The 23830-nt window shown below is 38.8% G+C and overlaps 2 protein-coding genes across 5 annotated transcripts in view; both read left to right on the forward strand.

The window, feature by feature from the left end:
• RAB32 (RAB32, member RAS oncogene family) overlaps positions 1-10447 on the forward strand; it is a 55561-nt gene extending 45114 nt beyond the window's left edge. For both annotated transcript variants that reach the window (XM_062641976.1, XM_062641975.1), the window contains exons 2-3: positions 4523-4800; positions 7186-10447. In XM_062641976.1, coding sequence (XP_062497960.1) covers positions 4523-4800; positions 7186-7335 — 428 coding nt within the window. In that variant the 3' untranslated portion in view covers positions 7336-10447. The remainder of the gene's footprint in view (positions 1-4522; positions 4801-7185) is intronic.
• Positions 10448-17379: 6932 nt separating this feature from the next.
• Positions 17380-23830, forward strand: part of ADGB (androglobin) — a 112879-nt gene continuing 106428 nt past the window's right edge. For all 3 annotated transcript variants that reach the window (XM_062641949.1, XM_062641948.1, XM_062641950.1), the window contains exon 1: positions 17380-17535. In XM_062641949.1, the coding sequence (XP_062497933.1) occupies positions 17459-17535 (77 nt within the window). In that variant the 5' untranslated portion in view covers positions 17380-17458. The remainder of the gene's footprint in view (positions 17536-23830) is intronic.

Raw genomic sequence — 23830 nt, forward strand, 5'->3', positions numbered from 1 at the left:
TAGCTTAATAAGCATCCTGTGATGCCCGAGTTCACTGCAGTGTGCAGTAGCTGTTGATGAAAAAGCAGAGTAACTGAAACATGCTAGCAGGATGCTACTGCTATACATTTTGAACTCTCTTAACTTGATTCACTAAGCCTCTTGATCATTTTCATCACTGCTGCAGTATTTCTGGGAAGTTCTTTTGGCTTGGTTTTACAGGTTGAACTTTTCCTTTTAAACTAACTGAACTCTTGAGTTTCAGTATTTTGAAGGACACTGTTGGCAAGAGTTGCTTGGCTTTATTCATAAACAGAGGGTTTTGCTGTTTATCACACTCTTGACAACTCTGTATTATTTGGTCCAGGAAAAAAACTGCAGAACTTCACTGCATTGGTCTTCCAGTTAGCAACAAATAACTTTGGAGTAAAATTCTTCAGCTAGTTGTGCACTGACTTTTGGGGGACTGTAGTCTAGACTATATATATGTAATTTAAGATTATTTGATGTGGGACTGACAAACTTGGTAAAATCAACTTTTGAGCTCTGGCCACCCATTAAGTTGATTAGCCTGTCAAAGATTACTTGAACTTATGTTACTTCAATGAAAGACACTATTTTTCCATCATTCTTCCAGTTGTCGGGCTTTTATGAACCTTAGTTGTCTTTTTCTTCCTTGTTAATGATGCAATTTTGGAGGATGCCAGAACTGTTAGTCTCTTCTGCAAAAGAGGAACTTTATCCAGTTGTCCATCAGTACTCTTGATGAGATGTTGAGGGTTTAAATGCAACTAACACAACTCTGATTTCAGAATTGTGTGGTTTCAGATAAAACTAAGCTTAGATTTTTTACAAGGTAGGGCAACTTTTTCTATACTATTGGTATTGACAGAGGTAAACCAAAATTCACCTTTGTGGGGAAAAAAATGTATAGCTTGGGAAGCTAGGTAGGCCGTTTTGCTCTCCTTGAGTAAGTCCTTGTTAGTTCATATAAACTACATATTAAGACTTATAGGTATAATAAGTAGCCTAGGAGAAGGAACCCTGACAAAAACTCTGTATCATGCATATGCATCAGTCATTTGTACCTATAACTTGCATTTTTTAGTCTTAATTCCCACCACATAGGATGAGTTAAGAGCAGAAATAATGGTAGGAGTATAGGGTATCTGCAGCTAACTAAAAGCAGAAACTGCCCCAATAGGTCACACTGCTGTGATAAGGAAGACTCTTGTTTATTCTTTACACTGGCAAAGATTGCTGTAGAAACTCTTTTTAAAATGTACTTGAAGGCAGGGTTGGCACTGTCTGAATCTTATGATGATAACTTGTATTTCACAGTGAAGGACAAAGATAAAGCTTCTTATGTCAGACCTGGCTATAATTTTTTTCATGTAGTTTTTAGGTTACAGTTTACCCCTGTTACAATGTAAACTGGGAAGTTTATTATTAAACTAATAGTTCCCAAGCTCTCATACAGTTTAGTTTAATACTTAATGCTTGCTATGCTGTAGGGAACTGTATTAGTTCCTGATGCATCACGTTATGCAAGTATTTCATTTAATGTTGTTGTAATTACTGGAAAACACGGTGGCAATATGTGCTGAGTCATTTATATGTGAAAACTTTGTGGTTAGAGAATGCAGAACTTGACATTGCATGCAGCACTTCCATACCCCTAAGCAAAACCTCTGATCCCTGTGACTGCCTTGTACATTAGCTCCTCACCTACACCTGAACCCCTAAAACACAGGGAAAGTATACCTTTGTGGCACCTTCAGGTGTAAGTCAAGGCACTAGACCTACCAGTGTGATTAATCTATAATATCCTTTCCATATTGTTGTAGTAAGCAAGTAGCTATCTTCCTGTCCTCTTCCTTCCATGATTATACACATTAGAATTTTTAAGTCTAGTTTCATCTGATCACTTTTTGTCTTTTTTCCCTTCTGTGGGTGTGTTCCACATTTTGCACTGCTCAACACTATTCTCATGCATGGTGGAATGTTTAGAGCAAAAACTTGCTAGACATAGGAAAGGGCATGACAAATCCCTGGTCAAACTGAGCATGGCAAAAATTGAGTCATTTAGTTTTAATAACAAATAGAGAATGATGTTGAGACTCCTAGTTGTGCAGTTTGCCTTTTCTGTATGGGTGTTTTTGCAAGAAGAGCACTTGCTAAAGCTTTGCATCAAAGTCCTGTTAAATTTACAAAAGGCTGTCTAGAATGCTCTGCATCCCTTATAAGAAGCTCAGTATGTGCATTGTGAGTAATAATAGAACTTTAAAAGTCTACTCGGTTTATACTGAATTCTCTTCCTGCCTCAGGCCATATACCTTTTACAACAACAAAACTAACTTACCTCTTAGGCAGGCCATGTGTTACTGCTTCTGTCTTCTTTCTATGAAATAGAAAGAATATATGCTTCCTCCTTAGGCCTCCAGATAGAACAGAAGAGCAGTTGTAAGCAAGTATGTGGGTCAGGCTTATTGTTAGTGGCAGTTAATTCTAGAGGTCAAAGTAGCTCTGTAATAAACTGTTTTGGAGTCTGGGCTACTGTAGGAAAGGACACTCTAGTATGCGTGCTGCCTTTGACCAATTAAAAGGCATTAATCTAACACTATAAAGGTGTTGAACTTTGCTTTTCTTAGGGCTAAGGGGCGTAAAATCCTCCTAATGTAAAACTTTAATACGATAAGATTTCACACCGATATGCACATCAGTTGTCTACTTTTATCCAAATTTAAATTACTGAACAATATGTATTAATGTTTCCAAATCTAAACCTCATAAGAGCAAAAACTGAATTTCATCATAAAACCAGCTCGAAAGAATATTTAAATAGTTCTTGACAGCTGAAGCCCACACTTTCTAAGTGACTGCTATAGAGTACAAAGTATAGTTTAGTTCAGTGCAGGCCAAAACCACCTTTTAGGCTTAAGAATCTAGCCTAGAAAGGCTTAGAGAGACCATGTGCATACAGGTTCTGTGTACACTGTTTAGGAGACACATAGTTTCAGAGATACAGGCTTGGTGCCTGGCTTGTTTGCCTTAGCGTCCATGGCATAAATGTTGCTGCAAATTTTGAACTTAGAATATGGAGGGAAGAACTTTCCTCTTGCGTGTTGCTTGTTATCACACAGAAGATAATGAGCTGGTAGTGAGGAAATTCATGTATAATTTCTACTCCTTAGAATATGCAAGCTAGTGATGCTGTTTTGTGCAGCATCATTCTGTATAGCTGAACAGACAGAAATAAAGTCAGGCTTATAATTCTCTGGAACTTCACTGCTGCTCCTTTCAGGCAATTCTAACAGCTACTTAGTCAGGCTTTTCTGAAAATGTCTATAGGGAATGAGCTAACGTGTACACTGAAATACTGAAGTTGAAATGAGGCATGCTGTTGAACAGGATTCCTTGTCAAGTTCCTTCACCTAATGAATTTCTGGCTCTGAGAAGTTAATACCCACTTCTTGTAAATGTTTGTCCTTGCTAATCAAAGGCAGACTTCAGTGTTTATAAACAGAGAACAACTATGTTTTCAATTAAAACTTGCAGTAAAATTGCATAAGCACTAAAAGCTGAAGTGATGATACACTGTAAAACTAAATTATAAAGTGCAGGGATGACCACTCCCAGTGAAGACTTCTGAACAAAGCAGAAAGCTGTTTTGGTAGCCTGAACTTTCCAAACAATGTGCTAGCACTAGTCACTGCTGTGCAGGCTCAAATACAAACAGCATGATGGTCTGACCTTCTGAACAGAGTAACAACTGAACTGGCACTCTTAATTCTACGTTTCAAGCATACTGACTACAGTAGTTGTAATTGATAAGAAAATGCTTTTTTAGTTTACTATGCTCACTAACCATTGGTTTTCTTCTGGATTTTTGTTGTGAATAAATATAGTCTATTCTGATAATCTTGTTTCGAATTCTGGGGTTGCTGTGGAGTTTCTATAGTTGGACATTATTCCAGATAGCCCAGGTTTAGCTAGAACTGTTAAACTAGCTGCTTTTGAGCTTGTCCATAAGGAAAAATATGTATTATAGGTGACTTCTTCAGAGGATGGTTTGAAGGCTGTTAGTCTTGGAGCTTGTAGAAACCTTTGTTACTCACACTTCAGAAAAAGGCTCTGAGTTGGCTTAAGTTTCTAGCTGAAGTAACTATAGAGGTATATCTAAATATTGCAGAACTTTTTGATGAAAGAATGATTTGTGTATAGCTGTACTGGTAGTGGTTTTCTTCTTTAGGCGTTACTTCTCAAAGAATACTACTCAGTAAGTTGTAAAAAAAAAAAAAAAAAAAAAAGCCAAAGTATTGGGGTTGCAAACTGCTCTTAGCATCTGACTTGTCATATGCGTAATATACTTAATAGCTGTTACAGTGAGCTTACTTAGGATAGAAGTAGCAATGTTGTTTGGACTAAGTGACTAGACACGAATCCCCAAACTTATATGTACTAACTTGGTATAGAGTCAGTTTATACTCACTACAGTTCACGCTTTAATATAAATATATTCTGTCACTGTCCTCTTTTTCAGGCCAGGAGCGCTTTGGAAATATGACCAGAGTATACTACAAAGAGGCAGTTGGTGCTTTTGTGGTCTTTGATGTTACAAGAGGGTCTACTTTTGAGGCTGTTTTAAAATGGAAGCATGATTTGGACAGTAAAGTACTACTTCCCAATGGCAGCCCCATTCCTGTTGTTCTTCTTGCAAACAAGTGTGACCAGAAGAAAGATGGCAGCCAGAATCTCACTCAAATGGACCAGTTCTGCAGAGAAGGTGGCTTTGTTGGATGGTTTGAAACATCTGCCAAGGTGAACATAAGTAAATGTTTTAACTTTAAGTGTTAGTGTAATAATGGATGAATATAATCATATAGGAAATAAAATTATCAAGTAGATCAAGTGATAGCTAAGTCTCCAGTGTTCAGGAAAAGTTGGAAGTGTTGTGCAGGCTTGTGGCATATTTGGTTTAGATTAGAACTATGTCTTAAATTCAGAAAACCTTAAAACTAACTGGAAACCTTGATTAACTGAGTTTGTTAATTTTTTTCATCTTGCATGCATCAGGATCAGAGTTTTTCTTTAGATGTTAATATTGCTGTCAAAGATAAGTAATCTTTAGATGCAGGTTTTTAAATTACAGCTTCTATCTTCACTGTTGCATTGTAGGAAGTGGTAAGACTAGAAGTGAACAATTTGCTCACTTGGTACTACCTACCTGGACAATGATGCCACTAAAGCATTTTCTGTTTTATGAAGCAGTGTCAGGGCTAAACTGGCGAAAAACAAACTGTTCTGTATAGTAACTTAGGTTAAGATAGCTGCTTTATTCAAATGGAACTGTAAGTAACTTCATATATTGTACACTTTTATTCTACACACTTGGTTAATGCACAGATGAGGTTGCAGTAGCTTAGCTGGAAATGAAATTCAACAGTTCCTTAAACCTCAATAGATTCTTAAAATGAAAGGTCTCTCTGTATGACAACAATGTGGCTGACAGACCAAATTATTGGTCTGGCTGATAACTCATTTATATGGAAAACTAAACCTCAAAATCCCTCTTTCCTTGGCTGGCCTACTTCCTTTAACTGCTGCTGATGGACTGGCACAAAATGATGCTTAGACAACTCATTAAAAGTAAAAAGTCTGGAAGAATAATGCAGGAAATAAATTAATAAGCCTCTCCTGGATCACCTTAAAATAAGGATGAAGACACAGTGACAGAATTAGTTAAATTAGCTAATCATTTGGTTGCACTTGAATAAATTATTCCCAGATTCCACACCCACCTCTTACTAAACCATCCCATTGTAAGGTTCCTAATACTCTAATACCAAGATTCTGCTTTGGGTCATACCTTCCCTGGAGCTTCACCTGTCCATAACACTGCTATGTATGAACTTCAGCATTGGTTAAAAATAAATGCAAGTAGCACAGGGACTAAACCTAATGTGGAAGCGTAGTGACAGCTTGTATTTTAGGTGGTGTTTAAGACATGACAATGTCAAACAGGGTTCTTGGTGTGGAGAAAAGTCCAGACAATATTAGTCCTAATTCAGTTATGATTTGACTTGATAGAACTCTGAAGAGGTGTAGTTAAAATAGCTTCGCAAAAAATCAGGACAGCTTTCTTGTTTTCCAAGCATCCCAAATCAGTTTATGGTTTTAAATTCCTGCCCACTTAAATATCTTGATAATCTGTTTTTGCCTTTCTGCTGGAAATGATACTTGAATCTTCAGTCTAGTCATCAGTAATACAGGTCTCACTCTCTACAGATTAGGTAGAATATTAAAGGCAAAAGAATTGCAGATGGTGTAAATATGCATGGAAATATCTTATTAACATCCTCACACCAAAATGAGGAAAGTCATCCTCCTCTCTGAGAACAGAAAGGCATCTGTCTGCAAACTGCCAGAAAACGGTTTGTGGCTGACAGCCACAAGCTTGTGAAGTGCAGTAGTAACATGTCAAATGTTCTCATGATCAAGCCTTGCTCATGTAGAGTCTGTAAAGAGAAGAGTGTTCTGGGGTGGTGTTTTGTTTGTAACTGAAGCAATTCCAAACATGGTAGCCCTGTAGTGAGCCCTGGTGGCCCAGCCACATCAAAGCTGTGGCCAAAGGCCCCTTGGCACTGGCTAGCTTGGCCTCTCAGTAACTGAGATACCTAGTGATGTATTTAGTAGGGCTATCCTGCATGCACTCTAAAGAAAAGTGTATATTGTGAAGGTACTGTGCAAAACATGCACGTGGCTAGAAGAAGCATGCTGATTTAGCAGGGATTTTGAGGTGGATAAAGTCCTTTTACATAAATAAGTGCATCCAAACTGCAGTAGAAGCAGAAAAAGGCCCCAAAAGGTTGAACGCTACTATGAACAGTCTAATTGTCTATTATCTTTCCTAATGCAGAAATGCATTTTGACATTTTGAGTCTTATAAATGCAGGTGACAGTTATCCCTGATTGCCTGTTGAATTAGACTTGAAGTGTCCTATTAATAATATGGGTGAATAACTTTGTCTCAAACCTTTTGGTGATGTTTTTCAAAAAGCAAGTGTATGAGCAGTGACCTGATGCATCTAAGCTGTTTCTGTCATGCTGATGAGACTATAGAAGAGTTTTTATATTTGGCCAGCTTCTAATAGAAATGTGTCACTATTTCAAAAAAAATCACTTGTTTGCTTTCAACATTTTTAGGACAACATCAACATAGATGAAGCTGCTCGATTCTTGGTGGAAAACATCCTTACCAACTACAAAACCTTTCCTAATGAAGAGAATGATGTGGGGAAACCAAAACTGGACCTAGACCCATTGAAAGCAGAGAGTAAATCACAGTGCTGCTAATGATACCACTGTTCAGGAAATGTGATGGGACAAGCAGCAAGACTGTTCCTTAAATCACACTGCTGCTATGGTGCTGCATTGTGACAATTCATATGGGCTGTCTGGTATTATCTAAATAGGTGATTCTTGTGGGTGTTTACATATTCTTGTTTTGCATGAAACTGTATCTTGGGAGTTATCACTCCACTTGCTTGAGTGGCTAAATTTAAATCTTACTGATGTCTTCTTACCTGAGAAAATAAGGTAGTGTTTACACTCCTAAAAAGGAACAAAGACAACATTCTGTGTCTAGTTTCCTTCTAGGATGTATGCTACGTTCCAAATAGGACTCACTTGTCATGGTTTTAGCCGAACAGGTATTTGCACCTTTAAAGTAAACTTTTCCTTTCTCACCAGTAATATCCCACTTTAGCCTTCTTACCTACACATATGTCCCTATTTATTATCCCCCTCCATGAGAATCTGTCTCATTGCTAGTTCTCCTGGATTGAGACATCCCAGAAATATTGAAGGGGCCAATGACAGATGGGAGGTATGTTAGTGTGTTCACTAGGACTGAGTGAAGTAGATGGCTTTTACCACCGAGTAAGAACATGATCTGTAACTGATGGTATTTAACAAGGGAAGGGCATGGTTACAGAGATACTAACAAAAATACATGTCTGGCAATTTAAGGCAGAATATTTTCACCTAATACTTTACATATGAAACACATTAATGGATACAGTTGAATTTTTGGCACATAGTTATGGTAACCCCACCTATATGCACATCCAGAAATAAACATCCAGTAACTTTTCATGCATTAACACTGGAAGCTTTACCAAGAGTGCAAAAAGTAAGTATCTTACTGTTCTGTGATAATGAACTTGCTGCTTTTTCCTTTGTCTTTGTAGTTCTGAATACAATGAGAAAGGAGAGAGGTCTTGAAGGAAATAGCTTAACTGGTTCTTGCTAGCCTATCAAACCTTTTCCCCCATGCCACAAGCTCTTTTTCAATTTTAGAACAGTGCTGCACTCTTCTGACTAGTTGGAGCTGGTGAACTGGTTTACCAGTTTGTAACTCTGTATACTGAGATGCTTCTGTTTCCCTGTTATAACTAATGTATTTTTAGCAGCAAATGAAGATCAAAAGGATTAGAGAGATTTCACAGTTCTTAAATACATTCTGGAATTCAGGCTCTACATGGCTGAAAGGCTTTGGAACTCCCCTTTATTTTGAGGGTTTCTACTGTCCTGGTACCTCATTGCTACTGACTTCAGAAGTCTTATCTTGCTTGGTCTGATGATGCTGATGTTTTCTTAAACATCAGCATGAAGTATGTGCCAGATTGGGTATACTTTAATCTGTGCTGAGATTTCTTAGACTGTCATCTTTTTTTTTTTTTTCTAAAGAGTAATGTAGTTTTTAAGAGAAAAATAAATATATTTGGGCATCTTAGGGATGTCATTGTTTGCTTTTGAAAACATGAATCTTCAGCCTATACACAAATGCTTTCATTCACATTTGGAAACAACTTTGTCTTCTAGTAGTTTGTATGCAAAAGGCTTATCTTAAAATGCCAAGCCTTACTGTAGTAAAAGCTGAAACTGGGTTTAATTAGCTTAGGATCATCAGATAATTCAGATAAGCTTTAATAGATAGCTAGTCTGCCTTTGTGCTACAGAGTGTTTTTGCTCCTGTTCCTTGGAGGGGGCGTTAGGGTTTGAGACTGGGATGGATCAGGAAATCTGATACAACCAGAAAAGTGCATACTATAAGACAAGACTGGTACTTTAGCCTGAGGAAGGGGATGGGAGCATCTACCTGGTAGAAGAGACCAAGACTGTAGTTTATGGAAAAGTGCTTAAGTCAGACTAGTCATGAAGCCCTTGCCTAATTAACTGAAAAACTTTGATTTGCAAAGATATGTGGAAGTTTAGACAGATCCAATGTAACTTCAGGCTAGTAAGTGAGCAAAAAGTGTCAAATGTCATTTGTTTTACATGTACAGGATATACATATAAAGTGATAGTTCATATCAATCAGATGAACAGAGGCCCCATGCTGTTTTATTTCATTATCTCTTGCAGTCTGAAATATGCCAATCTTAAATGAGCAAGTACCTGACTTCCTAGTCCCTATGTTTAAAGGACATTTTTGAGATGGAAAAATTTGAGTAAAAATGTGAATTGGTGCTTCAAGGAAGTGTTTTCCATGGCACGTTTCTATCAACTGATTTCATAAAGACTGAAGATGGCATATAGTCTTCCTGGATTGTAGTTGTGCAGTACATCTGTGCAGCTAATGCAGAGTCAGCCTCTATTAATTTTAAAAGCTTAATGAGGCATTACAATTGCTGAGAAAACTAGAAAGGAGTTAGAGCAATTAGTGGTCTTTCAGTATGGGATTTTCTAGTTGTATCTTAACTGCAGTAGTAGGAAAAATAAGCTATTAAAAGCTTCAGTTTTGTTTGTTTAAAATTTGTGTCAGACCTGTTGAGTTGCAATAGTGTTCAGTCTCCTTAAACTGAACAAATCCTTATTCATCTGTAGTGGCTAATCGCTGGGGAATAGTTTGAGTCATTCTTACAGACTCAGGGCCTGAGTAACCATTTGATATATGGAGATATGAGGAAATAGTTGTAAAAGAAATATGTGCTGTATAACTATGATATTGAATGGTGAAACATTTTGCTCTTAAAAACCGTTGCTCCCTTATCTTTCTGTTCTTAACATCTTGCTAGTGACCTTGGTTCCACAACAGAGAACTGGCCCCTTTTCTCCCACTACAGATCATGTTATTTGGTAAAGACACACAGTTCTAAGTGTGTGCATGCCTTTGTCCTTCACATTATGAATTGCTAAAGAATTTAAGAAGTGGGGGCAGCAGTCTACTTTGAGGAGTATAAAAAATATATTAACAAAATGCCAGTGAGATAAATAATTCAGAATTGAAATACATCATTCACTTGGCAGTGCGCGAAAGGTCACTTCAGTTTTGTTCTACAGCACAATAATATTGTAAATAAGGAACATAATAGATTCAGCTCTAACTATGTAATGAAGATTATTTGAAAGAAATTGTGCCTGTATTTTTCATGACCATCATAAAGCTTTGTTTGTGAGCTCATTTGTCTGTTTCAATTTGTGTTTAAACAGGAAAAAAATACTACAGTAGTGTTTCTGGTGAAAATTCCTAGCTTAGACTTCCTATGTTGCTTACATTCTCATGATAAATTCTGCTAGATGGTTATTTTATCATTTCAGTTGGTGTACATACAAAATGGTTCCTGCCCCAAGTACCTTAAAAACTTCCTTTGTTTAGGTAGAGATGGTGTTTCAGGTAGCTTTGGCTTGGGAAGTGTGAAAGTAGAGGGCCAGCATCTCAATATTGGTTCCTTCATCCTTCTGCAAAGATAATATCACTGGGTAAATCATAATTTGGTTTGAACTCTAAATGAAATTAAAATATACGAGATTCCTGGCCTTGTAACTTGAAATTAAAATACGCAGGATTCATGGCCTTATTGCCCTTAAATTATAACTGGGACTAAAAGGTAGCTGCTACCTGTCATATGGCCTTTTAATGTTAAGGGATTCTTATCTTCTATGAGTTCTAGAAAATGAAATAAAGTGCTGCCCCCCCCCCCCCCCCCCCCCCCCCGCCTTCATTTTGGAATTTTTAACCTATTATCATGACCCTGCTGAAAGCTCGAGTTATAGTTATCAGTCTTGTTGGAAAGCTCACAGCTCCTTAAATGTTAAAGATAGCATGGGAATTCTGCCAACTCCATTTCTGAACTCCTCTGCTCTTTACTTGTATGTATCAAAAGCAATATTTAGTATCCATCTAGAATAATAGCCTTTCAGCCTCTCACATTCAGATGGGTTTGGGTTTTAACTTATTTTTGATAAAAATTATGAATTTATATGAACATTGAAATGTTCAACATTGAAATTGTTGTATTGTGCACAACGATTACTTCCAGGTTTTTTTGCTGGACAGCATCTGGCTCGTTGAAGTGTTGATCCTTCTATGCATATATGTACAGTCTATACTGGGCTTGCATGACAAGGTTTTGATTGCAGGGGGCTACAGGGATGGCTTCTGTGAGAAGCTGTTAGAATCTTCCTCTGTGTCTGACAGAGCCAACGCCAGCCAGCTCCAAGACAGACCCACCACTGGCCAAGGCCGAGCCCATCAGCAATGGTGGTAACACCTCTGGGACAACATCTTTAAAAAGGGAAAAAAGTTACTGCAGAACAGCAATTTCAGTGGGAGAGAGGAGTGAGAATATGAGAGAGCAATGACTTTGCAGACACCAAGGTCAGTGAAGGAGGGGATGAGGTCTTCCAGGTGCTAGGGAAGAGATTCCACTGCAGCCTATGGAGGTCCATGGTGGAGCAGATACTGACCTGCAGCCTGTGATGGACCTCATGCTGGAGCAGGGGGATGCCCAAAGGAGACTACGACCCTGTAGGAAGCTCTTGCTGGAGCAGGTTTGCTGGCAGAACTTGAGACCCCATGGGGGATCCCCGCTAGAGCCATCTGTTCCTGAAAGATCGCACCCATGGCAGGGACCCATGCTGGAGCAGTTTGTGAAGATCTGCAGCTCATAGGAAGGACTCACATTGGAGAAATCTGTGGAGGATTGTGTCCCATTTGAGGGACCGTGTGCTGGAGAAGGGGAAGAGTGTGAAGAGTCCTCCTGCTGAGAAGGAAGGAGTATCAGAAACAACGTGATGAACTGATTTTAACCCCTGTTCCCTGTCCCCCTGTACCCTGAGGGGGAGGAGGTAGAGAAAATTGGGAGTAAAGTTGAAGGTGGAAAGAAGGGGAGGGGTGGGGGAAGGTGTTTTTACAGTTTGGTTTTATTTCTCATTACCCTACTCTGACTAGAAATAAATTAATTTCACAAAGTTGCATCTGTTGCCTGTGATGGTGATTGGTCAGTGATCTTTCCTTGTCCTTATCTCTACCCATAAACCTTTCATTGTATTTTCTGTCCCCTGTCCAGCTGAGGAGGGCAGGGAGAGAGCGGCTTTAGTGGGTACCTGTCATCCAGCTAGGGGAAACCCACCATACAGGCAAACTATTTTGCTTGAAACTTCAACAATTGTTGGTTTTGACTGGGCTTCATCTTAAGGTACCCAAAATCACTGCCTTCCAATACTTAGTAGTTTAAGGAACAAGGGCTTTCAGTCAGATTGTCCATTGGGATGCTATTTTTTTCTGGATTATTGCTATAAACACAATTAGATAAGACTTATTATAGCTCAAATGGGTATGATAGCACTTGTGTCGTACATACGATGGCACATGTCTCAATGATTTCTGTAATTTTTGTGTTTCAGAAGTTAGAAAATGTAAACTGAGTTGCCTTTTTTAGTATTATTATTTAGCAAAGATTCATTTTACTTGATAGACTGGAAAAATACATTTAAAGATGTCTTACAGGTATACCCATTTTTGATATTGTTCCTGACTTGCAGAATGTTAATCACATATTACAAAATATTTATCTAGCAACTGCTAGATATTTTGCATTTTTAAAATAGTATAATTTTTTGCTTTTAGCCTATATGCACAACTGCAAATTCACTTAAAGTGTACCAAAGTTACTGTTAAAAAGGATTTGCTATGATCTGCAGCACACCTTAACTTATAAGACAACTTTTTAAATCTCCTGGGGGGGGGGGAGGAGAAAAAGTTACATCCTTAAATTGTAAATAAAAAAGTACTAATGTAAAATGGTGCAGTAAGAGATTTAATAAGCTCTACAGTTCAGTAGTTACCACTGCATTAAGACTGTGTATTCTCTTTTTAAAAACAGAAATATCCTTCCATCCCTCAGGCTATAATCATCACATCATTTAACCAAAGATTTCAAAGATTTTGGATGGGTTTGTTTTGGTTTTTTTTGTTTTTGTTTTTTTTTTGAAGGTAATACTGCTTCTGCTGTCAGTATCCCCATTTTCATAAGTTCCAGTAGTTAGAGTACCACAGTTGCCCTTAACTCCAAACTTCAGATAGGGATTTTGAACGGTATCAAAACCAGGGAGTCTTGCATTTTGACATAGGAAGATATTCTTGCTGTAAGTCATCAAATGTAAATTTACAAAAGAAAGGTAATAGTGCTGGCCAGTTCTCTTTATTTTCCCCTGCTGCCTGCTCTGGCTGCCTACATTCTTTTCCCCAGTATTTAAGTGACGAGGTGATCAAGATTGCAGTGGTCCTGAGTTTATGAAAACCCTGGCTAAAAGTTAGGTGTGTGCATTGAGGGGTCCCACAGGGTTCAATGGTACTGCTGTATTTAAATTGGGCTTGGGCAGGTGCTGACTATTTTACCAAATATTTAAGGGTTGTCTTCACCCCAGAAAGAGATTCTATAATGTCAGTGTGATCAAAAGCTGATCCAGCAATGGAAATGGTAATTTAGCTGGGCGTCTTCAGGATCCTTTCTAGCACCATGTCAAATTCAGAGGAAGCTGGAGTGCCAGAAAAAATATGCCCCTGGTAAGATCAGATGAGACACAGAACCATAAGACTTTTTTGAAATAGCAGTGGGCAGGAGGTCCTGTGCTTAGGAGAAGTCTGTTATGTAGTTGGTTGCAATTTTCTACTTGTACCTTGTCTTACTCCCATCAGTTTACCCAAGGTACTTGTAAATTCCATTTCCCCACTTCACTTATTAACCTCAGGCTAACTTAAGAATTAACAGAATAGAACTGTTTCTGGATAGTTTCAGCCTGTCTGAAGATGGTTTTGCTCAAGTTCAGTTCCCTGCCCTATGCCACCTCAGCAGCTGGCTGTTCTTAACTGTGCGTGCAGGCTGCTCCTCCAAAGCTCTATCACAAACTGAAGGGTTTCCTTTTTCTCAGGCTTTGCCAATCTCCATTTTTCTTTACTGTCTGCTGTTCCTGAAATACCCACCCACCGTTTTCCTCCCTCATTCACAATTTCCCACAGACCTGTACCTTCCTTATCTCACTCCCACCTATTCTTTCATTTAGTAAATAAACAGAAGAGTAGTGGAAGTAAGAGCAGAAGAAAATCCATTCTACTTTCATCTCCTGTTTAACTTTGCTGTAGCCTCATGCTTGAAGATACAGTATTTGTTCTTACAGAAGTTTCTATGTTTAACTTTCACCCCTTTTTTTCATGGAAAACTTGCAGATGCACAGAATGGGTAAGCTTGGAAGGGGCCTTGAGAGCAGTCCTGCATATAGTCCTCATGTAGTCCTACAGCCCTGTTCAGAGCTTGAGCAAGTTACTCATGCCCATGTTGTTTGAGGAAGACTCTACGGTCTGTTAGGAAACCTGTTCCAGTGTTGGACCTCACTGTAGTAAAGGAAATATAAAATCCTATTTTTAAGAGGAATTTCCTGTATTTCAATGTTCACGTTGTCTCTAATACTACCACTGAGCACTTCTCAGAAGAATCTGAGTGTCCTTAGCCTCCCTGTCAGGTATTTCTGCACATGGGGATTTGCACCTCTACCACACTCCAGGCCTTCTCTTAAGGCAAAATCTTTCTCCTGTCTTGTTCCGGAATCCTTTTACCCTCTGTAAAATCAGAGTTAAGTCTGAGCTCCAAGACTCCTGAGAGGGGCTTTTGTAGTGTTTCGGTTCATAGGATTTTCTCCTCTCTCCAACTAGTATTTATAGCTATAAAAAAGTGCAAAATATTTGGGACTGAACAGCCTTACAGGACAAGACTGTTTTCCTGTAAGTGACTTGTGTGAGCTATAGCAGTTAATGATGTGGTGATTTAAGAGTGAAAAAAAAAAAAAAAATACAGTGTTTTGAATGGTGTCTTAGAAGAACAGTGACTAGAATACCACCCATCCATCATTCACCAGTACCTGTTATCTCAGTATTTGCTTAGCTACATCTCAATGGGTTCCTAACATAGACCATTTTTGTTTTATTGTCTTTTGTATTTATTTCACATTTACCAACTGTGAGGCTGCCTCTGCCCTAGCAACTTTTCCCTTCAGGGGGTGTCTGTCAGATGTATTTCATGGCTTGTGACATGAGGCCAGTCAAGCAGCTGATCTGACCAAACAGTTTCTTTGCCAGTTAGGAGACTAGCTTTTTTAAAACTTCTTTTTCCAAACAAGTTGCAGTTGTCATTGCTGTAACGTTAGAATTCTAAATTGAGTCGTTGGATAAATAAAAAGTTGTAACTTGATGGATGCAAACCTTGAGAGTCTTTTTTTTTTTTCATTCACAAAGCACCTAGATAACATGCGTTTATTGCCATTACACTTTGCAAGCAAACTTACTGTAGATTTTTATGGTAAAAAGGTGCATTCTGAATTTCATATATAGTAGCTGTCATTTAACAGAGCAAAGAATGAAAGACTTCTTAGCTTACATATATTCTGTTCTGATTTCTCTCTGCTTTTTCACCTTCACCACACAAAATGTTTACGGATAGATGCACTCAAATTTCAGTTACTTTTCTTTCATGTAATTGTATTACATGAATTATATTTGCTGGGATGCTACAAACCTCACTGGTCATCTGCAGTGGGATCAGGAAGCCTCTCGCACCTATATTTATGGATACTTCTCCATAGTAGTTTCTACATGCAGTGAGTACAGAAAAGGAAAAGGGATTCAGAGGAATAGACAGGAATCACAGATTATCTGAGGTGATTTTATTTGTGTTCTGGTCACAAACTCAGACCTGTAAGTTCCAGCCTCAGTCTGAAAGTTTGCATCGGCATCCAGCAAGGTGTGGAGGTTGATAGCCCTGCACTGGTACTGAAGCAGTAGCGAGCAGCTTGAACTCACCTCTGTCTCTGCTGTTATTCACGTGCATGTTCTGATCAATATTTGATAGCATAATTAGTTAAAGAGAGATCAGCTGCTCAGTTTAGAAATAAAAAAATAAAGCTGAAATTGTTACTTGGTTCTCACGTGAAAAGTGTCCCAAGGTACCTTATTTAAAATGGATGCTGTTGAACATAATCCTGAAGGAAATACAAAGATGTGGAGGAGTTTTCCACTTTGAAATTTAGAAGTATATAGCTGGCTTTCTGTCATCTTGATATAAATCAAGATCTGACATTTGTCTAAAATAAGCCTCTAGATGTAGCACATCCGCATATATTTCCTTGCTTCTTTTGATCTTCTCATGCCCTCTGCAATTTGACAAATTTTCATCGATTTTTATATTTCAAAGAGATTTAGCTTGAATAAGGATAAGTGAAGAAATATGTTCTGCTTTATTATGGATTTTTCATCATGCACTATAGATTTGGAAATCGCAAATAAGTTGTTAGAAACAAGAGTTGTGGGCCATAACATGATCTCTAGACTGTATCTGAAAAAGTCTGCTTAGCTTAATTGAAGGCAACTAGCCACTCAATTAAAAAGTACCTGATTAATATTAGTTTTACCAGACCTTGGTGGAACTCTCTTCACTTTGGTACTTGTAGGCTTCATACCAGGAATTCATTAGTTGCATCATTTTGAGGAGAAAAAAAAAAATAAAAATACTTGCACATTCCAGCTTTAAAAACCTCTCCAGGCTCCAGGACCAATTCTTTTTTTTTGGCTTCCTTCTCATGTGGTTGATATGTACTGGTGTAACAAGGGAGGGGGGAAACTGCTACCATTTTAAATTGGTACTTTTGCTCTTGTTCAATAGAAACTTAGTCATGTGATTAGACTATTTGTAAATAATGAGTTATGTCTTAAGCTTTTTTTTTTCAGAGTATTGGCCAAGGCCAGGTGGAACAGGGCTTTGAGCAACCTGGTCTAGTGGAAGGTGTCCCTGCCCATGGTGGGGGTTGGAACTGGATGAGCTTTAAGGTCCCTTCCAACCCAAACCATTTGATGATTGTCTATGGGAAGCTCCCTGAAGCCCGTGCATGAGCTCAGGAAGCAGTGTGTCATCACCCTCAACGCTAAGCCTATTTCCCCAAACGCACTTTACACCAGGTTGTTGGTCCCCTCAACGTGAAGAGGGCGGCGAGCCGCCCCGGGGCCGCCCCTCCCGCGGTTTTCCCGTGCCCCTGAGGGCCCAGCCCTTCCTGCCACCGCCCGCGGTTCACGACCGGCTGTGGCCACCACCTCCGGCAGACTCTGTCGCCTGGCAACACGGCGGACGCGGCGGAACACGCGGTCATGGCCTCCAAGGGGAGCAAGAAGAAGGAGTTGGGCAGCCGCTCCGGCTCCATAACGCTGGGCGTCTTCGCCAAAGAGTAGGAGTCCCAGGGGGAAAGGAGAAAGGGTACGGGAGACACGGCAGGGTGCCGCGCGGCCCCCGCGGCTTCCCAGCGCCTTCCTCAGGCCTGGGCCGCCGTTGAGGTCTGCGGCCGGCAGTGCGGGGCGGCCGGCAGTGCGGGGCGGCTCGCTGCGGCTTGGTGCCACCTTCTGCCGTCCTGCACCGCGGCCGTGTCGCCGCCGGTGCAGGCTGTATACCGGTGCTTGCAAACAGTGCACCCTGGGAAAGTTTACTTGCATAAGTGGGTGTTTGATTAAAAGCTGTTTCAGTGGATGGTGTGGGGCTTGGCTGCTGTTGAGTGTTGGCATATGGTGTTTGTTTGTTTGAACGCAAGGCTGTGTGGAAGTTGTGTTTCCTTCCTCTTGTGGTACTTTTTGCATGGGGTTGGATGGGTTGGGTGGGTGGGGCCTTCTAGTAGCACAAGGTGTCTCTGCCCGTGGCAGGGGAGTTGGAACTAGGTGAGCTTTAAAGTCCCTGCCAACCCAAACCATTTTTACACGATTCTCACACGCCTGCCTCGTGGCATCATCCCACCAGTGTGATAAATTGTGTGTCCAGCACCTGGCCCAGTGGGTCCCAATGTCCCTTGGGCCTGGGTGCAGCAATAGGAGCAAGGACATGATGGCACATTGGATACACAGGTGGGTCACTAGCTTTGTGGTGCAGGTGTTTTGATATGTGAGGGGCAGCATGTTGTGTGAAAAGTTTGACTTAATGGTCAGGAGCAGGCAGAAGTTGAGTGTTCGCTGAAATGGCTGTTTGGGCTTAAAAGAACCCCAAAAGTGTGATTTGGGATAGTAATTTGGGGAATACACACCTTCAGTTTTTATCAGAGGAACTATGCTAGCAGAAATTTTTGGGGGAAAATGGTTAATAACTCTGTTAGCACATTGGTTTCTTTTGCAGGAGGGAAATACAGCCTTAAGTGTTTGCTTTATGTTGTAATTAATGTGAGGAAATTAAGTGTTAAAATAATCATTCTTCCTATTAATTCCTTAAATATTTTAGTGTAAGTAGCATCTATTGAGATATTTTAAAATGATTCACTGTTTGCTAGGTATACCATGTGAATTTGTGTATTTCTGTGAATGTGTGAACTTCCTGCAGAGATAAATAAATAAATAGAAAACATTGACTTTATTTCACTGTTGCTAGTTGTTTCGCTTTTGACCTGGGAGTTCTGTTTCTGTGTTTTGTTTCCCCCCTTCTCCTCACTGCATCCATTTGCTTACTGACTTATTTTGTTTGTTTGTTTTGGCTACAGCCGTGCAGCTGCTCATATTGACTGCTTCAAGGAGTTTATATTTATTCTGTCAATATCTGAACTGTCACTTTTGGATTTTAGCACTGTGAGAGAGAAGTATTTTCTTATTTCCCAGTGTATATGAAACTGAATGGGCTGTCATCCAAAAGACTTTGGCCAGTATTTCAGGTTTTGTCCCCTAAGTGGCATTCTTACATTGTGAGATTTGCAAGCTGTTTCATTAAATTTAGATGTCTCTTTTTTGGAGAGTCTGCTTTTCTAGTAAAATTGTTAATTCTTTCATGTATCATGCATAATAACTTGTAAAAGAATCATTCTTGTGACAGGAGGTTTTGTATTAGAATATCTAGAGCAGTGCCTTTTTCTGTAGTACATTATTACTTTAGGCTTTATTAAGTAAGGCCATGATGGAGAAATCAGATTAGCAAATTGTTTTCCCAGTGTCAACTGAGATTAGAATATTTAATTAGAAACTATTTGAATGGTATTAAGGTTTATTGAAAGGCCTCTCAAATACAAACTAGGAGATATGCTCACATTGTATTTGAAATCTCATGTTGGACCTAAAGGACAGGAGACATGATTTGTCTCTCATTCTGCGGTTATTAACTAATTGTATTGGAACTAATGATTAGCATATGTCAATGTTAATTCAGTGTTTGCTACAATTGAAGCGCAGGAATGTTTACTCACTTCACTAAAGCTATTTTACATAAAGTATAGTAGTTTGAAAATGTTGTAAGGGTGATTTAGTGACCTATGGTACTAAGCTATGGGAGAAACTGTTACAATAATCTGTAATGCAAAACTTCCATAACACAGAATATATAGCTTGTATTATTTTTTTTTATTAAGCCTATAACTTCTGTTTAAACTGTATCATGTCTTTTGGGTTTATCTGCTGTGTCACTGTGATATAGAGTGCCTTTGTTATAAACAGGATATTTCAGTGTATGTGCTAAACACATTTCCATATGACATCTTACTGTCCTGAAAGTTACTTAGGCATATGAAGAGATGATGTGATCCTTTTTTTAAAAATTAAAAATAAATAAATGAAAATGGATAATCTCTTTTGACAGAACATCTTTCAGTATACACACTTACTTCTGTTTGTATCAATTAATACTTATATTAATATATCTATTACCAGAAATGCTGGTAATGTAAAAGGGGAAATGAGAAAATCTGTGACATGAAAAATCTAAACTTTTAGCAACTCTGATACTAATTTTCCAATTAACCTATCCCTGCTCACTTTTTATCATTCTGAAATATTGTTAAGGCCGTTTGGATGGATGGATGAATGGATGGATGGAAAAATGTTGGTGTAAGACCAATGCATCTCTTTCCAAGTTCAGCAGTTGATCTGATAAACCTTCTCATTTAAAATGTCAGGGAAAATGTTGCTTTAGCATGTGTTGAGCTGTAGATAATCAATTTAAATCAAAGAAAGCTAGTAACAGCTTATTCTAAACTTACCTGTAAATTTTGTCTTAAATTGAAAATTTTACAGAAGAACTAGCCCCATTTTCTCATGAAACAGAGAATGATGCTGTACTATGTAATCCTCTGACTCAGTCCTCATTTTGGTTGGTCATTCCTCTGCTGAACAGATTGCTCTATGTTTCCACAGGTACTGATTTTCTTGAAATAGTAGGCAAGTATTGGTAGTCATCATAAATGTTTTATCAAAGGCAGCTTACCAAGTTGTCTTTTTTTAGTGGGTTGTGGAGATTGGGAGTGAATCGTACACAAATACTGTAAGACTGGAGTTGTGTTCGTTGGAGATATGACAGTTACTTACTAGATGTTTCCTTGACGTCTGTTTATGTTCATTGTTACCAAGCTTGTTCAGTGCGTTTGTGACTGTCAACTTCCACTGTACAAATTTTGTGTAAGTCTGTGAGAACTTAGGTAATATTACTATCCCTGTATCTGAAAGAGGAATGGGATGTTCGCAGGCTGCCTGGCAAAATGTCTTGAAATTTTAGTGTTCCGTGGTAATTGCAAGCTAGGTTTTCCCTGAAGATCTCTGCTTTGTTTTTGAACACAATTTGCAGTTGCAGGGATAACAATGTCAAAAGTATTTTAGCTTTTGTCTAATATTGTCTTTTTGATTACTAAATACTACTCACTTTCTTTTATGTTTCTCAATTGAAATACTGAATAGAAATATTGGTAGTATAAAAAAGAAGAACCGCTAATAGTTTTTAGAAATAATTTGTAAAAAAATCACCCTGAGAGCTGTCAGTGTTTACCACAAAGAATTTCAGTGTTGTAATTTCAACTGTTGTGGATAATGTTAATGCAGAACTCCTCTGAGAGTAATGTGTACAAACACATCTGGACAATATATTTCGATAACCTTGAAATTACTTTGCTTGATTTCCAGTGAGATGAGGCTTCTCTTTTCCCCCATAAATGCTTACAACAGTCAGCAGAGTACATCTGCACTGTAGAAAATAAACAGCAATTATTGGTGGATATATTGCAGTGCTGGAGTGGGACCTTGGAAGCACACAAAGCAGGTAGACTCATTAAAAAGCTAGTGGACTCAGACAGACTTTGCATGGGTGTCTCTTCATTCCTGCTTTCTAATTAGGTAGCAGTTCCCTTCAGGAGCTAGCCAGGTTGCTAGAGATGACAGGCTGAAGAGCTCAAAAGAACTGCTGTTCTAATAGCTTTTCTTAATTGAAGCATTAGAGGCTGCTGAGAATCTGATCTTTCCCAGGCTTCAATGGTCATAGTGAATAGGAATTGAAGTCTTTGTTGGCACTGAAAAGAGATTCTGGCTAGTCAGAATGGATAATGTATTAAAATGCTTTTTAAATTACTTTGATGAAGCTCTATGCCGTCAAACCCAATCTTCTGATTTAAACTTGAGCCATCAGCTTCTATCTGAATTAGGATTTGGGATATTAGGGACAAAAGTGAGTTGATAGTGCCAAGTGAGGCAAGGGATTTAGGGATAATTGTGGCACAGGCAGAGGTCACTGATGTAGAGGGGAAGGTCAGTGTGGTGCTGGAATTGTTTTCAGGGAGAGCAGTAACTTTGTGCTATAGTTACTGCTGATGGATCCGTAAGAACCTGCAGAGACAGGCTGAAGCCTGGACTGCCTGGAAGAAGTGATTTAAGCTTAGCTGTGTGCCTGATTGATTGCAATGAGTAGCAGGTTGCTGCACTGCTGTTGTACAGTGGATTGCTACCCCAAAGCCTAGGATTGCCTAATGTTTGCTATTAAAGGCTGGGACAGTAAGAACAGAAAAAATACTGGCATTGCCAGTTCATAGTTGAATTCCCATATGCCCAGGATAAGGATTCAGCCAAGGCTTGTGATTGAGGTTTTATCTACTTCCAGCATGTTTTCCTCGGCTAACTGTTCTTAAGGTTTAGGCTGCAGCAGTGGTTTAGAGAATATAGACCTGAACAGATGACTTTTTTGGTGTTTGGGTGGGGCTCGCTAGATTGACTGAAGTTTGGAAATAGCAAGAACCTGAAGTTGCTTTTAGTGTTGTGCTGGAGTGCACATGTTGGTTACCGTAAGTTTTAATTTTTTAATATAAAGTGTTACATGGAGTCATGGAACAAGTCTGCAGAAAAAAAATCCACTGAGATGCTGAACAAATGGTACCATCATGCACATACTTACTTTCCCCAGACATAGTAATGCTAGTAGATAAAGATGTTATGATCTTAGGTTCAATTTGGGTGAAGTTCTCTAGTTCATCACTGTTCTTCAGAACTTACTGCATAATGTGCATCTGCAAACTCTCTTTGTGCTATTGTACTAATACCTAAATTGTAATCTAAAAAAAAAATAGAGACATTCCTAAAAAGTTTGTGTTGTCCTTCCTGAGCATAAAATATGTGCTTTTCATTTGCTCCCTTTTATGGTCTATTTTTTGTACATAGTTCATATTTCCAAGGCCAGTATTTTTGTTAGTCTCAGAAATAGAGTTAAGCGCAGCTAGAATTTTTAGTGTTAGCATTTTCTGGCCAGAAAGATGAAGATCTTTCAGACCCTGTGCTTCATTCATTGTAATGTTACAGTATGTAAGTACAGTACAACTTTATATAGTCAGTTTGTTAGTACTTATTTTTCCTTTTCTTCTGCCTTTAACTTTTTTTTATTTTCATGCATTATGGTGAGGCAAGGTATTCTTTCCCAAGTAAATACGTTAAATGCGTTAAAATTGCATGTAAACCAACCAGTAAATTTAATTTTTTGTTAACTTGATTACATTTTTATTAGGAAATTATGTATTCAAATTGCTTTTTCTAGTTAATTCTAATTAAAACAATGAGCCCTGGAGAGCTTAGCCTACCCTGATCTGTAGTTTTCAAACTTCATGGACTCTTGGGCACAAAAACGTTATGTACCATTGGCAATATTACACTAAATGCTGTGCTCCCTACTGATCTTCGTTTTAGGGTTTTCTCTCTGTGGAATTTAAAGCAATGACAGAGGATCCTGCAGGCAAACATCCTTCATGAGCCATTGGTTGGAGACTCTGCAATAGAAGTCTAGGCTTCTATTACAATGAACAGTATGATGAACAGTGTAATAGGGAAAAGCAGCTTTCAGTAGAACTATATAGCAGAAAAAGAGCTGTCAATAATAATAATTGTGCTTTGAAACTGGAGAGCATCTTAAAATATTGTGTTGGAGACAGTATGTGCTATGGATTATTCATCTACTTAAGCAGAATGGTCTTTAACTTCTCCTGTGAGCTCTCTGTAACCACAGATGAAGAAATGGGATTTCTGGTTTTCTTATTAACGCCTGCTAAGTGCTTTGTAAATGAGTTGACCTAAATCCACAGAAGTACTGATGTGCTCTGCCATGCAGAGATTTTTAGTTCTTAGTTAATTATCCAGGTGCCATACAGAAAGCACAAAAAGATTTTACAGAAGCCAACAAGGAAGAAATGCCAAAGAAAGGAGCAAACCTCAGGCCATGTTCTTAAAAGATACTTGAGTACCAAACTCTAGTGTGGAAAGAGG

This window comes from Pezoporus occidentalis, unplaced genomic scaffold (genome assembly GCF_034315485.1).
Source record: "Pezoporus occidentalis ecotype Australia unplaced genomic scaffold, CSIRO_AGI_Poc_V1 ctg7, whole genome shotgun sequence".
NCBI lineage: Eukaryota > Metazoa > Chordata > Aves > Psittaciformes > Psittacidae > Pezoporus > Pezoporus occidentalis.